We start from the raw sequence: 16,257 nt of genomic DNA on the forward strand, positions 1-16,257 counted from the left end.
AAGTACCCTTTACAACTCTTTTCATGTATGTTATTACCAAAGAAGAAAAAGCCAGTCAGTCACTCAATAGTGTCTAACAGTGAAGTCTAGCAAGTAAACGGATTTCCTTGCATAATTTGAATATGAGGGCACTGCTAACGTTTAAATTTCACAGATAGGACATACATGACATATTCATAATTCCTGCAAAGTTCTACAGAATTTGAGGTTGGCTGCAAAATGGACATACCTTTAAAAGTGAGGGAAGCAGGGTATGCTTTCGAAATGCTCTTACTGCAAACCCAAACTAGGGTTAACCCATTAACTACTGAATTATCATATTCCCCATGAATTTAATACAGGAACCGCCCGATTGAAGTAGTTATTGGTTTTTAAGAATGAATAAAACTTAGGATATTGCTACAATTCTGACAGTTTCCTACCTCACTAGTGCTACGTGTTTACTTGAGTACACTCATGGCTAATAGGGAGGCCTTTTATGTTCCATGATCCTCGTCCTTCAAGTGAGAGCTCTGGAACCTGGAAATAGGAAAATAGGATCTACTTAAAAATATATATCACAGCATGATCGGGCTTTCCCAATAAATGTATGGTTTACTCTACAAGATACTTTAATTCCAATCAACTATATCAACTTAATTGGAAGTGCATATAATACAAATAGGCCTACATCTAATTTGCGAACAACTCTTTCCTAAATTTACATGCATTTATGATTGGAAAGTTTTTTAAAAATCAATATAGCAATACATGTACAAAGAATTGAAGTATGACATATCGGTGCATAGTTTGATTTATTTTACTTTTTTCAAGTTTTTTTTTTTACCTCAAACTTCTTTTTTGCTTGAATTTTCAGACCATCATTACACACAACATTTAAGTAGCGTACTAATGCAGTTTCTTTGGACAACGTAAAGAGAAATCGTGATGATCATCCCTGATAATGTATTCATTACAATGTAAGGCTGCATGGGCTGTATACAGTGTCTTAAGATTGTAATTTTCGCTTTAAGGTTACTCTTTGTGCCCCCTTTTCTCTCCAAAAAGTGCAAGTTTTGCTGGTGCACTCCACTGACTCTACCAGTGGTGCACCACCGCGCTAGTTTGAGAAAGTTCGCCCCCTGTGGTTGGCTATTGTAAAGCTTTGACAAACTTCGAAGTCGAACTCTGAAATCATGGCTCAAAAAACTTCTTTTGGTAATATATCACCTGAAACAGCAGCCTTGTTCGTGTGTGACATGCAAGAGAGATTTAAACCGGCCATTAAATACTTTGATGATATAGCAGTTGTGGCCAAACGACTCGTAAGTGTTGACAGTTTATGATTTCAAACGTAAAGTGAAGCATATGGGACTGGGTTTAATAGAGCCTCTGAAAAGCCAAAAGTTTCGGGAACAGTTCCTGGTGCTGATGGCTGTGCCGCGGTGGATTTCTTAGTAGATAGGAAACTGCAGTTGGGAGCAGGTTAGGAGACAGGATTGGGAGTTTGATCTTACTGCAACTTTGATTATGGCTCTAATTTGGGCCTAAGTGTACTATTGCACTGCCTTAAATTAAATGTGATTGTGTTAATTCTGTTAAAAGGATCTAGGCCTACACTAGACTCTAGACTAAAAACTTTTAAAATAGAAAAACATTGATTGACCACCACTGGGCACACATAGGAGTAGACCGAATTTTCCGTCTCTTTCGTTCTACCCAAATAAGAGGCTTAACGAACGAAAGAGACGGAAAATTCGGTCGAACATAAGAGCATCACTATCCTGGCATCGGCATGATTGTGTGCAGTCTATGCAATATTGTGTGGTGTGAATATTGTGTGTATAGGTCTAATAATACCTGCCTCACAGCAAGTATGCAGTGCTAGAGGTCAATACGCCTTAACATTGACTCTATGCTTTGCTGGAGTGCCCAGGTCACTCCCAACATGACTGACTACGCGCCCGCGTCCAGAAAAAGCGGCGAAAGGGTGTCTTTTCCAGCTATACGGCGGCGTCGATATTTTCCTTAACTAGGGGTGTTTTTCAAGCACTGATCGCAGAATTTGTGTAGAATATGAGAGATCGAATATCACATTTTGTAATATGTTAAAAAATGTCCGCGAACTTTGGTCACCCCTTCATACTCTATAGACTATAGTATAGCCACTCAGTCAAAGTCAAGGCTAGTCACTAGGCACTATGTATGTATGATTAGGTGACCAAGATTAACAGGGATTTTTGAAAATATTAGAAAATGTGATATTAAATTTATGATTTCTCATATTATAGACTATATGCTACACAAATTTATTTGTTTCAATCAATTTTTGGATCAGCGTGTGCGCTCAGCGCTGCATCTAAAAAAAATCATATAAACAACGAGGCCTTTCTTGGCGTATGGGGGTTTACAGCCGTTATAGTAAAAGAGCCATCCATCAAAAATGAGGTAATTTCATACAATCATTTGTTACCACTTTTTACTTACAATTTTGAAGATATCTGCTCTCAAAATTAAGATTTCCAGACCCTTATAGCCTAATCGGTAAGTAAATAATTTTTTGGAACAGACGCAAATGTCTGCAAAATTATCCGATCTTTTGTCAACATTTTCATAATTTCATCCCCAGTTTCGAAGAAAATTCCCTCTTTGGGTAATTTTATGTTCCTCTTTCCATTGGTGATATCAGATTTTTTGAGTTGGCGGACTTATAATGTAGGTCACACGTGAATGATGGTCGCACCACCATAGTAAGTGTTGCTGATGTGGAAAAGAGGAATTTTTTTTTAATCAAGACCAAGAAAAGAATAGAAGAATTTTTGTTGTTGATAGCTAGTCAACCCCCCCCCCCCCCCCCAAAAAAAGGAGGCAGGCAGGACAAGAAACTAGGTCCTCTAGGAACCATTTTTACTTGGCCTAATGTACACCTGATATATATATTTTCTCCAGAATCACGATTTTCACACTAAGATAGGTCTTTTCTCTGCACCTTATTTCACAGAAAAAACTATATCATGTTTTAAAATGTAGATGACTGGTGTGAAAGTGCATTAGCACCCTAATTTGTATGTTTTCAACTGTCACTGTCAATGAGAATGCTTAGCATTAAGGAGGCGAGTTGGCTCAGTCGGTAAAGTGGTCTGCCTGTCGAACCAAAGATCCCGGGTTCGACTCCCACCCAGGCGGATGACTAAAGCCTGCGTTGTGTGTTAACGTACCCCTTCCCTTGTTCATAGATGCAGGTTATGTCAAGTGGAAAACTCTCTGTCCCTCGGATAGGATGTTAAATGGAGGCCCCGTGTACAGGAGAGTCACCACCATTGCACGTTAAGAACCCATTGCACTATTCGTATAAGAGTAGGGGGAAACCCCGGTGTAATGATCCACTTGCATACCCCAACCAGGCCGAGTATACGGCATCTGCAAGAATATTCAGTATTGAAGGAGGCAGATTATCTTGAAGAAGAAGAAGAAGAAGAACCATTGGTTTGCCATCCTTGAATAATCAGTAATCAAATATATGACTTTGCAAGTTTGTATTTCATCTAAATGAACTGAGCTAACTCCCTCTCCACCCCAACACCTGTTGTGATTTAGTTCATGTCCATGTACATGTATGTCCTTTCTGTATTTTGTATATGTTCTGTTTTGAGCTGGAATCAAAGAATATTCAAATCCTGTTCTTTTTCTTCTCTTTTTCATGCAGATTGAAGGAGCCAACATCTTGGCTATACCAGTCATTGTAACAGAGCAGGTATGAGATGGAAGATACATTAGACTGTTTTGGCAAAAACAAAAACAAACAAAAACAAAAATTTAGCATGGTAGCATGCTAAACCCGTTTGTAGAAATCTATGTGATGATAACATTAAAAAGTATATTCAATTTTGCTTGTTATTGGTTCTTTTACAAAATGTTGACATTTAACCATTTAAATTTGTTGACATAATGTCCTTAATTCAAGTTACCGGTATGTCAAATGAGATGTAAAGGTAACCAACTCCATTTTAGTTTGTACCTGGCTATCCAACTGATAATATTGTACAACTTCTTATTCATGCAAGTTGATCCTTTGTTACCAGGGCTTACTTCAAATCCTCGTGTCGGGTGGGGCGGTGGCGTTACCCGACCTTTTGTGAAAACATGCCCCGTTATTCACAAAATGTCACGGGTAATGTTTGTGAAATAAACCCCTCTCATGTACAAATGGTCTGGTCCAATTCACCCGTTACTTTGTGAAAATCCTACAGCAAATCTATGTGTAACACATTCATCCGACTGGACGCGATGACCCGATGATTTGAAGTACGCTGTTACTAGTAACCATTTTCATTCTGTGATTTGTTTCACCAATGTTGTAATGCATTTGTTAAAGTTTTTATTTACCTCTACATAGTACCCAAAGGGACTTGGACACACTGTAGAGGAGCTGGATATCAGTAAAGCTATTGGTGTTTATCCGAAGACCAAATTCTCTATGGTCGTTCCAGAAGTTGAAGCACAGCTCACCCAAAATCTGACCAATGTGAAATCCATCATTCTTCTTGGAATCGAGGTGAGGAAGAGAGACATGAAATTTAATTACTTAAAGGCATCGTTTAACAATGTTGAATCTGAGATGCATGGCCCTACGTGTTATCAGTATCTGTGATATGGTGTATTATTGAAACCCTACAAAATTGCACTTCAAAATGATCAAGAAGTGCCTCAAAAAAGTAAAAATCTTTGAGTGACCGGTTTTACCATACTCATTTTCCCCAATAGACTTTATAAAAAACTGTTAGGTAAACGAAAAAATGAAATTTTGATTTCCAATCATAAATATCTTGATAATCAGACAGGCGATCTGCTTGTAAAAGTCATGGGATTCCTGACTGACCTAAAGGTTCATAATTATGATTGCAGCATGAGCTAAATGCAGGATTTTATTTCAACATCTGAGGCAATGTTACTGAGTCACCTTAACGAAGGATATCATGTTGTTTGAACATTACCTTTTCAATATAATTGGATGGGGATTCAGTGTCTGTAGCTTCAAACCAGTTTCACGATCATATAAAAAATGATTGATAGATTTAATTGAGGAGAACCCATATCAATCACAGATTGAAACTTGAGCCACAACTTTTTCACCTGCAATCTTGTAGGGGGCACTTATTACAAAGTTCTGATTTTAAGAAACATGACTTTCACACCAATGATACCAAAAACAAACAAACAAAACAGAAATGCATTTATCCCTCTAACTGAAAATGTCCTTCTTTCCACAAGAGGAATAGTAAGGTAGCTTTGATTTCATCTTTGTTTCACTACTTAGCCTGAGATCTATGATTTATAGCCAACGAGTATGATAATGTAGTAGCATATGATTGTATCTCGCTTTTGTTTATGGATCAGTGTCAATAAAATGATATGGTTTGGTTTGATTTGACTTTATACAGGCCCATGTGTGTATCCAGCAGACCACTTTAGATCTCTTAGCCAGAGGGTATGAGGTTCATGTGGTAGCTGATGCAGTCTCATCAAGGAGTATGATGGACAGACAATTTGCCTATGAGGTCAGTTCTTTCTTCTTCTTTTCTCTTCTTCTTGTTCTTCTTATTTTTCTTTTTTACTGAGATTCCTAAGTTAATTGGGTTTTCATTCTTTTTTCATTCCCAAAATATTTGTACATATTTATGCTTTTGTGTCGATTGTAATTGTAAATTATTCTCCTTTTTTAAAACAAAAAGTAGATATCTAGGAGTCAGGAGTTAGGAATGAATATTTTTAGCCTAAATGCATGTTTCCAAATGCATGTTTCCAAATGCCAATACACCCTGTAACACCTATTTTGGTAACATATCAAAATCAAGCTTATTAAAGGATGTCAAATTTTAATCAAATTTCTTCTTTGCTTTTGGTATCGTAGTAACTCTTATAAAGCAACAGTCATTTGCATCTATATTACATTGCAATAGATTTTTACTATAATTACATGATTTAGTCATTTAAATGCTATAATGAATCAATGTATCATCTTGATTTTGCATCACAGAGGTTACGTCAGTTTGGAGCCATCATCACGACCAGTGAATCGGTACTCTTCCAGTTGCTAGGAGACAAGGACCATCCAAAGTTCAAGCAGATTCAAGGCTTAGTCAAGACAAGTGCACCGGTCTCTGGACTTGCATCAAATATGTAATATGAATTAGTTACCCATCTTGCTTCAAGTACCATGCAGTGATGTCGTCATTGTATCATTCTTTGGCTTGATAGACAATGTTGTTAGATAATTTAATCTAGTCTTTGAAAAGATGTGAGAAACTGTCTGAAAGGCATGTATGTATTGAACAATTTGAGGGAAAAGTGGAACATTACGTAAGTGATATATGTTTATTCATGGGTGTCACTACTCTGTTTTGAATAGTAAGTGTTTGACCAAATTTCTCATCAAGTTCATTAATATTTCCATCAATCAAATGTATGGAGAACATTAATTGGCAGACGGAACATTTGGGGAGTCGTTACATCCCGTCTAGTGATGGCCTTGTCTACATTGTAATTATTATATTTTGCTTTACTCTCTCATATGATTGTAAGGATCATGATATTAAGCGATGCAGTAATAAGAAATGTGTAAACATAGAGCTCTTCACTCTTGTCTATCATCTCATACAAAAATTATGACTGTTATTTCAGTAAGCTAGCTAATTCATATCTGATTGTGAGAATCTGAATGTAGATCAGATTTTTTAAATGTATGTAATAATATATACTGCGCCTAGAAACAAAGTATTAGGCGTGTGATACATGTGATCTATTATGTTTTGAATTGATTTGAATATATGAGGACTTTGTTATATTATCAGACATGTAATATGTCAATTGTTGTATGAAACTATTAATAGTAGCACTTTAATAGAAACTGCCTGCAATCGTGCCATCCTTTAATATCGATAATATCTCATAAGTAATGTCTCAATTAAAGCTTGAAGAGGTATAGTCTACATGTCCACCCATTAAAAATGAGGAGAGGCTACTTTGCGAGAAAAAATAAAAATTGAAGGATAGAGAAGTAGTCCATGTATTGCCTATTTGAGGTTCTCCAAATGTCTAAATTCATCTCAACTCAGAGCATTTAGTAGTTTTGCCAGAAAAGGAAAGCTAATATGTTGATATATATGACTAAGATAGATCAGATCCTACAGGGCCTGTTATACAAAAACTAAATTATTGTATCGTGTAATAGAAACTGGTGTATTTTTATATTTGGATTTGCTTTTTATAAAAATGCAAATCAGTAATTGAAAGATTGCCAAGATAGTTTAAAGCTATACAGGGTGTACTGAATTATGTATACTGTGTCAGTGGTTATTTTTGGTTCGTTTATGTTTGATACTTTGTACTATGAAATTAAAAGAGCAATATTTTTGTAATTATATGGTTTATCTATTTCCCTATGTGATAAGGAGAACCAATAAATGAATTGAAAATCACATTTTTTGTTGTTTTTGTATATATTGTGCAATTGCAAACAATAGCCAGTTTAGGTATCAACTGATAATTGTTGATAGCTCGTCACACCAGCAGTCCCTGTACAGGAAGTCCCCCCCCCCCCCCCCCCCCAAAAAAAAAAAAAAAAAAAAAAAATATTTATTTCATCCTATTTCTTGATTGTGTTTTTTTTTGGTCCATCAAATAATATGTAATTCCTTGCAGAGACGATGTCGCATATGTAGTTAAAGGTATTGAAGGAAAAGAAAATCACGAGAAAAGTTTTATAATGGGAACCTCAACAGAGATGAGGGTAATAGAAATGTGCTAGTTAGTGTGTAAAATAGGACCATATTACCAAAAAAGACACGAGAGTTGGCAGTGGACATGGTTTATGAGTGTGAACAAGAAGGGACATACATGTAGGTAAAGAGTTTGTAGAGGTATCAGAGTCTTGGAAAGAAAGTGTTAAAGAGAGACAGAGAGTACACAAAGGGGGGGGGGGGTGTAGAAAGTAAGATGGCCCTCAATTTGAAAAAATCAGAGGAAAATGGATTGATGGGGGGAAAAACACGACAAAATATACCAAAAGGTCACATTCTATATAAGTGTAAGATATATTTATTTTGGAATATATTTTATTTAATGATTATTTAAAGCAATTCTGTATAAATTTCAAGACTGGTAAGGCACACTTTATCGAAGGCACATATCGTCGCTGTTTTCACGAAGTGACGGTAGTGAAAAAAAATTGCATTCACTTTGCGTTACGATTTTCCTCACTAACGTCACTTCGTGAAAATAGGGACGATATTTGGTTAACAATGGTCAACACTGCATACATTTGAAATTATTCACAACATATCTCTGGCCAGATCATACCTCAGTCACACTGCTAACCCTACTCAACACCGATCCCAAACCGACTGATTCTTTTACCATTCAGTGTAATGTATCTTTTGTTCAGTCTGGAAAAGTCTGGAGTTGGTCTCTTTGGTATGACTTGGGTATAACGTATTCTAGTTTCTTCATTTAAATAATCAGAGCGATGGGGCTATCCATTTCAAATTCCCAAAGCTGAAAAAAGGCACATTAATTCATTTATGACATAAGGCCCCTCATGGACAACCTATAAGCACTTAAACTTAAGATGGTACATAATTATATAGAGTTCACTCACAGTGAAGAATATACATGTATGATAGTTAACGCAATATATTAAACTTCATTTCACCTTCATTATTTAAAGAATTGTATAAATGTACATTTTTTGGCAAAGAACATGAAAATTCACTAACATGCAAAATCATGACCCTCAAATCCCTTACAAATAAAAAAAGGACATAATAATATTATCTGTCTGGAGCCAGAAGGGCATTAACTCTGTGTTGAAGAATACGAGTTAACGCTCTTCTGGGCCCAAACAGATGATATCACAGCAAAATCAATAAAATAAGCTTTCAGATGTACATATACAATGAAGAGTGAAGTTGCATACTGTACCTAAAATGACAAAGCCCATATCCAAAAGATGCATCATGTTTTATTGCTGGTACACCTATGCATAGCAGATTATTTTTGCATCCAAACACTCATCATATTTACACCTTATATGCCGGACAAGTTGTTTGGCCCAATTGCATGATCAAAAGTATATTACATAAACTCAGATAACAATAACATTTACAATTTTACATCTTTAATACATAGATGTACATATATTACTGCTTTTTTATGCTTGTATGTACATAATCTCCCAGTAGACACATGTACCATACTTTATGTGCACTGTTCACATGTACATATCCAATACAATGGCATCCTCCGAGCTGCATTCTAGAAAGATATGAACGACTCGGGGGAAAATCCTCCCTTAGTAGGCATCACAAATTGCATACAGGTTGCATGTAGATTTACATTAGTAGTTCGGTTTATTTTAACCGTCTCTGATCATCACACTATCTCATTAGCTCAATAGTCACTACCGGTACATTGATTACATTCTCCTCTTATCAACAGCACATACAAAGTAGAGAGACTTGTAGATTAAAATCAATGTCTCAGCATTGTACAACTACATATTTGGCAAAAGTCATAGTCACACAATTTGCATAACATGTGATACACCTACAATGTATAATGGTTGATTTTTTACCCTGCAAAGGCTTTATCTGGAATACCTGAATAGTTTCATAAATTACATGATGAAATGTTATCTTTCATCAAGGCTGATTAAACTGAAGTAGAGTTTAAAAGAAAAAAGGAAAAAAAAATTCAATTCAATACCAACCGAGTACATAAAACAAGAATATTGTACTTTGTTATAACATCTAATTAGTCCAGGAAGTCCAATAAATCTAGGGTGACCAGATTTTTGGCATTGGAAGTACAGACTTGATGTACACCTGTATAATCTAAAAGTAGGACTTTACCCTGTACATTATGTTTGTACATGTACATGTATTTGTGTTTTCTGATGGTAAGCAATCTCTCTTTTCAACAGTTTGCAAATCAAAACCAATACCACAAATAGGATTTCCTGGAAGACGCAAAACCTGAAAATATGCAGTATGTACATTAAACAGTAGACGTGCTACTGTTTCTTTCAACAATTAAAAAAGGCACTTGTTAAAGAAAAGAAAAAAATTCCTGTATGATCTCTGGAATATAATGAATCAAAGTGAAACAAGAGTAATTGATAAAATATACAAATCCAACAGGAAATGAAACTAAATCCTCATAGAAACCAGCACAAGTTGATGAATTTCCAGGATGTTAACTTGGAAATTGATGCATGTTTCAAACATTCAACAACAAAGATAGGTTAAAGATACAGAGAATTGCCAGTGTGAATTTCCCCATATCAATTAGTAATCGTATCATAGGTTCTGCTATTATCGCAATCCCTTCTCAAACCTTTACTTCTCTGTTCATACAGTTCTGTTCATACAGTGTATGGAAGCAAGAATATCTTAACAAAATAGAATCAAAAGTCTACAGTCACTCCTCTATAATGTAACTGAATATGAAAGGACAAAAATAGATAAAAAGTGTACTAGTAGTACTAGAAGAAGAGAAAATGTCCATGAAGAACAGGTGTTGTACGCTACTGAATGAAAACAGGAATATCTTGACGAAATAGAATAAAGTCTACTACAATTTGTCCTTTATACATTTGTAACTGAATATGAAAAGGAGAAAATTGATTAAAAGTGTACATATGCAGCGCTTATAGAAAAATATGTCCATGAAAAGCAAGGCACTACCTGGACTGGAAGGGCAACCGCTTAGATGGAAGACTAAAATATCAAGAAATGTGATTGGTGAAAGACAAATTTCTGAAGGCATTCAATAATTTTGGATAATTACTTGAAAGATGTCTTCACTCAAACTGTGGAGGGAATCCAGTACAATCTCGCCGAGAACAGATAATTGGAGTATTAGACAATAGACACCATATCAAGAATACAATGAATAACTCTGGAAGACCCTTGTGCAGCAATGAAGACCCTTGTGCAGCAATGATAAACTTAGATTGACAATGTTGACATCTCTGCAATCTTCACTTTGTATACCAGTAATCACTTTGTTCCTGCATCATATATCGACAAATCAGCATTTTCAATAGTCGAGATAGTTTCGTTTAAAAATGAGAAGCGGGGGGGCAAGGCAAATGTTTGATGGTAAAGTCATTCAAAAAGTAAGAAGAAATTGAACACCCTCTAAAATGAAAATGGCCACTGAAAATCACGTAAAAATTTCCATTCTTGAAGGCATAACAATTAACATGATGACGTAACATGACTTCCATAATTCATCAGATTTTATACTTATAGTAAGCCACAAAAATGAGAACATAGGTGAACGTATGAAAAACAATCTTGTAGAGGTAAACAAAATTCATTATGCTCATTCAAATACATAACTTTATCATTGGAATGACAACTGCATGCCCACAGTGAATTTCAATAGCGTATCTTCATTTGTACCTTGCCATTTACTTTGCACAATCATAATAGAAGTTACCGATAATAGAAGTTACCCATCTCCAAGGAAGATCAATCACTGTGGCAAGCATCTCATGGTTTTTATCATGTTTGTCCCAGGCTGATAGAAGCAACCAAAGCCATGAAGCCATTCTCCATCTCAACATATACAGAATATGCATCATGATCTTAGGACGAAGCTACTACATGTACTGTATATTACTCCCAGAAACTCATTCAACACACATCCTGAAATGGTCACCTGATGTATTTAAGGCTTTGAGAAAAGATCACATGACTGCACACTTGTCATCTTTCTTATCCTGTGACGATGATGAAGACCCGCTCCTTGTTAAAGAAGAATCGTCTCTCGAGGGTGCTTTCGCGGAAGGGGTTGGTTTTCCATGGTTCGTCACTAGTTGCTGGTCGTGCTTGTTCTGCTTCAGTCCATATTTTTCTCTGATTTTGTTCCGGTTTACTGCCCTCTCTGCTTGCTTCTTACCCTGTGCTTCCTTTCGACGTTGTCTGGAGGAAGGGGTAGGAGAAATAATAAATATTATTATCTATATAAGGCTTCCAAGTGGTACAATAAATCAGTGTATTCAACATCTTTAGCGCAGTACCGGGAAGACTGATCAATATTGTTTTAGTAAAGCTCAGTCATCCAGGAACATCAACTATCGATATCACATGAAAAAAAAGCCATATTTACTGAGGCAAATCAAATGTTGAAATTTCGCTGGTCAGCCTGATATAGATAATAGTAATATATGGCTTCATTTTTGTGTGATACAAGAATATATATTTCTCTCGCTAAGACGATATTGGACTCGTCTCCGAATCGTTCAATATCGTCATAGCTCGAGCAATATATTCTTTTATCGTACTCAAAGCCATCCAATATTATATAAGGATTTATTTGAAAAACAATTTAGCGAAGATTAAATGATTACATCCTAATATGGCACTGTGCATTATTGGTCTCATGATAAGTTTTCTACTACATGTATAATCATTTCTGTAATAACCCTACAGCTCATGTGAGTAAACATTATCATACTTTTAACCTCATCCTAATTCTACCCAAAACACAATCTATTAACCTCAGATCAATGATGCTAATGTTCCAAGATTTTTTCTGACTTGTTTTTCAATTACAGATCGATCAATCAATCTTATTTACTGGGTGTAAGCCACAAATATGTTTAAACTATTGAATTTCTCCCAGGAAGCATTACATTTATAAAAGTTATTGTCCTATGGCGGACTAATGAATATTAATAAGTCAGAATGAATCAGGAGAGCTTGGGTATTTGTTTCTAGTTCATCGTGACTGTGCCATGGACTAGTGATGGCCTGGTGGTAGAGTCGCTGCCCGGCAAGCAGTAGATGGCAGGTTCAAATCCCGCTGGTTTCAAGATTTTTTCTGACTTGTTTTTCAATTACAGATCGATCAATCAATCTTATTTACTTGGTGTAAGCCACAAATATGTTTAAACTATTGATATTTCTCCCAGGAAGCATTACATTTATAAAAAATGTATAAATTGTTTATAATAAATCAATTTTCCAGTATGGGCTGATTTATTTTTCTCTGGGCTAAATATGAATGATAAATCTACTAAGTACAAAGCAGACCAGGGTATGATCACTATGATCTCATTAATTCTCAGCTCATCCTCAACACCAAACTCCATGACCCGCATCACAATGAATTGAAATCCATGGCAAGTGATCAAATTGATTCTTACAATACTGAATGGACTTATAAATGTAGAATAAACTTTAGGCAGTAATTATCAAAATATCGCTCATAACTGTTACTTTTTAAAGTAGTATTTAGTCAGATATGTAAATTTAGAATATGATGATATAATGTTGTCATACTTTCACCAAATCTTTTAGAATTTTAATGAATTACAGTATTCTTCAAGTTCAAATTCACATGTTTTAAAATAGTGATTCCAGTAAATGTGCCTGGATACTCAATTCAATTCATTCTATTCAATTAAATTCATTTATCTTCACATTTAAACAAAAAGAATAATTACTTGAGTTAATGATAAATACATAATATATATTGAAAGAGAAAATAACAAGTACTGTATACAGAACTGTGTCATATCATCAAGGCTCAAAATACACAGGGGCGACGGGCAATTTACACAGGGGCGACGGGCAATTTGCCCCCGGGAGCTACATAATTGCCTCGGTCCGATTGCTCACGAGGGCGATTGCAAAATTAAAAATCGTAAATTTAAAAGAGGAAAAATGCTGACTTATATCAATGATAATGATGGAATAGCAAAGAATTTAGGAGTATCATGGTTACAAATTCAATGGAAATTTGTATTTAAAAAAGAGTCTCTGTGAGAAGGCTCACCGGGGCTCTTTTTTTTGGAGAGCCCCCGTGTACAAAAAATTAATATGAGCCTTGCATATCATACATATCAATCATGAAGCATGACCCACCTTTGTTCTGCTAGCTGTTCTTCTTCCTCTGCTTCTTTCCGAGGATCATAGTTACTCGTCTTCTCCTCCTCGTCTCCTTTCAATCCAAGGTCTTCTTTGAATTTACCAACTTGGTGAGAGAACATAGCCTTCCCCATCATATCCATCCTGAATTCAATCTGCAAGAGATTATAGCAAGAGTCGTTTTACAGCATGATCTACTTAGGACTTATCTACTTAAATCTACTTGGAACTTATTCTTTAATCTGAGCCTTTTGAGGACTCATCAGAAGTAAGTTTCGTACCCTTCTGTTTATTTTCTCAATTGTCTTTAAGCCTTTTGCGATAAGCGGAACTCGATTCTCCTTCCCTTATCTCACGGTACACTATGTGGACACTGCATGGAAATTTGTTGTGAAATCAGAGCACTCAGGGGCCAGTTTCTTGAAACTATCATAAGTCTAAGTTCATGGACAACCCATAGAAATTTTCAATGGGATGTCTAAGAAGTTAGACTTATGACGGTTTCGAGAAACGGCCCCCAGCAGAGTGGTTTAGCCTACCATTTCTCTCCTTTCTCTAGTGAATTTGTGCGACAAACAATCTTCATGGAGATAATTTGACTTTGCCATGATTTCCAACTGTTACAACATCAGTAGACTATATCAGCTACAGATGACAGAATACAGTGAATATTTATTGGCAGTAGATCTAGGCCTATACTGTACTCTTTTTGGGTTTTGGTTTCAAGTCAGAGCCTACTCTCATCTTGGAATAATAGTCAAAAATCAAAAACATAATCAATAATACTGATGCTGATGATGATATAACAATATTAATAATAATAATTCAAAATAATAACAGTAACATTAATAATAAATGATCATAATTCTTATTATTCTTTAAACATATTAAAACTTATTTAGTTATTGTTTATGTAAAGATGGGAAGAAAACCCTGACAATGATAAAAAAATAAAACTATTTTCCTCAAAAGAAACATTGTGTATTCTGTTCACACTAATTTTTTTGTCATCAAAGTACATTAATTTATTGTAACTCAGAGATTGCTAGGTGGAGCCTTTCAATAAGTTTCATTCAGTTTCTTGCATAGCAGCAAAAAGTAAGAATAGAGTCTATATTATAAACAAAAAATATTGTCATAATCAAGAATACCGTGCTATAGACTTCTACTAATGAAGGCTACGCCATGTCATTTAAAATACTTCAAACAAGTTCACACACAGTGTCAGACTTGTACTAGTCCTTGTAACTTGTATCATTTCAGTGACTTCGTCCTGCCCTAAACCCGGGCGGAATTCTACCAGCAGTCGCCATGCCCTAGGCCTCGGCTCGATCGAGTAGCACTCAAAAGTCAAAGCCAAACAAGATTCCATCGCTCTGTCGTACATGTTTCTTAGACTTTAATAAGTCAACATATTTTAGACTAACTATTACTTATTATGTCACAGACCAATCTATACAAAAAATCAAGTGGAATCTTACTTGTATGTACGCAGCCCCTCTGTCGAGAAATGCCAAGGAAGTTAGAAAAATAACTACTACCACAGTACAACAAGGAATACACGTTTCTAGACAATTCACTCCATAATACAACTCACTGTACTATTTTGTCGCCCCTATTACCGACCGATTGTTCAAGGGACACTGGTAGATGATGGATGGTTGGGGACCATGTCGGGACCATGGGGTGACACTACACGACAACGAAGACAAAAAGAGTTGCCCCAGTATTGTGTTTCTATATCATTTTAAATTGCAGTTCCGAAAGGAACGCCGAAGTTTAAACCCAACTGGAAAAATTACGTGCCCCCCCCCTTTTTTTTCCTTATCCGACTCGATCGATCTGGAGTAGGCCTAGTATGATGATCATGTGGCACACCCGGTGGGGTCACTCCCCTGCAAAGAGTGACACGTATGACCGTTACCACCAATGCATATAACCCCCTTTTGCGGTCAATTTCAAGGACATTTTGTGAAATTTAACCCCCTTTTTTACGTCAAAACAAGGACAAAATCGTACTTTGGAATACCCCTATTTATAAGATTGTAAGGACACTTTCGCAAATTTACCCCTATTTTACCATATTTCAAGGACAAGACTCGGCTCCGAGAATTTTTCTTCCCGGTTTTCTCTTTTCCCTTCCCGGTTTTCTCTTTTCCCTTTTCCTGACCCCTATTTATCAATTTCGGGGACACCTGTGCCCCCCTATTTTCTTTATTTCGAAGAATATTTTGTCCGCGGACATTGCTTGAAATTGACCCCTTTTTCCGCGATTTTGGTAACGGTCATGCGGTCCGGAAGTCACATTGAGTGACCCCACCGGGGTGGCACAGGCATATAG

General features: G+C 36.0%; 1 protein-coding gene and 1 long non-coding RNA gene across 2 annotated transcripts; one reads left to right on the top strand and one right to left on the bottom strand.

Moving 5' to 3' along the window:
- Positions 1 to 1,123: 1,123 nt before the first annotated feature.
- On the top strand, positions 1,124 to 7,578 carry LOC115919445 (isochorismatase domain-containing protein 1-like). Its single transcript, XM_030973278.1, has 5 exons — positions 1,124 to 1,304; positions 3,686 to 3,733; positions 4,376 to 4,534; positions 5,421 to 5,537; positions 6,017 to 7,578. The coding sequence occupies exons 1-5, from the start codon at positions 1,176 to 1,178 to the stop codon at positions 6,161 to 6,163; spliced, it is 600 nt and encodes a 199-aa protein (XP_030829138.1). The 5' UTR covers positions 1,124 to 1,175; the 3' UTR covers positions 6,164 to 7,578.
- Positions 7,579 to 8,060: 482 nt separating this feature from the next.
- Positions 8,061 to 15,491, bottom strand: LOC575061. Its single transcript, XR_004061767.1, has 3 exons — positions 15,398 to 15,491; positions 13,914 to 14,071; positions 8,061 to 11,966 (listed from the first exon to the last, which is right to left on the bottom strand). It is a non-coding gene; the product is annotated as an uncharacterized LOC575061 (long non-coding RNA).
- Between the last annotated feature and the right edge of the window lie 766 nt (positions 15,492 to 16,257).

This window comes from Strongylocentrotus purpuratus, unplaced genomic scaffold, assembly GCF_000002235.5.
Source record: "Strongylocentrotus purpuratus isolate Spur 01 unplaced genomic scaffold, Spur_5.0 spur5_scaffold_6, whole genome shotgun sequence".
Taxonomy (NCBI): domain Eukaryota; kingdom Metazoa; phylum Echinodermata; class Echinoidea; order Camarodonta; family Strongylocentrotidae; genus Strongylocentrotus; species Strongylocentrotus purpuratus.

Coding starts and splice junctions, on each gene's coding strand:
- LOC115919445 (XM_030973278.1), top strand. CDS start 1,176: ATGGCTCAAAAAACTTCTTTTGGTAATATATCACCTGAAACAGCAGCC. Junction 1,305..3,685: donor CAGTTGTGGCCAAACGACTC/GTAAGTGTTGAC, acceptor TTTTTCATGCAG/ATTGAAGGAGCCAACATCTT. Junction 4,535..5,420: donor TCATTCTTCTTGGAATCGAG/GTGAGGAAGAGA, acceptor GACTTTATACAG/GCCCATGTGTGTATCCAGCA.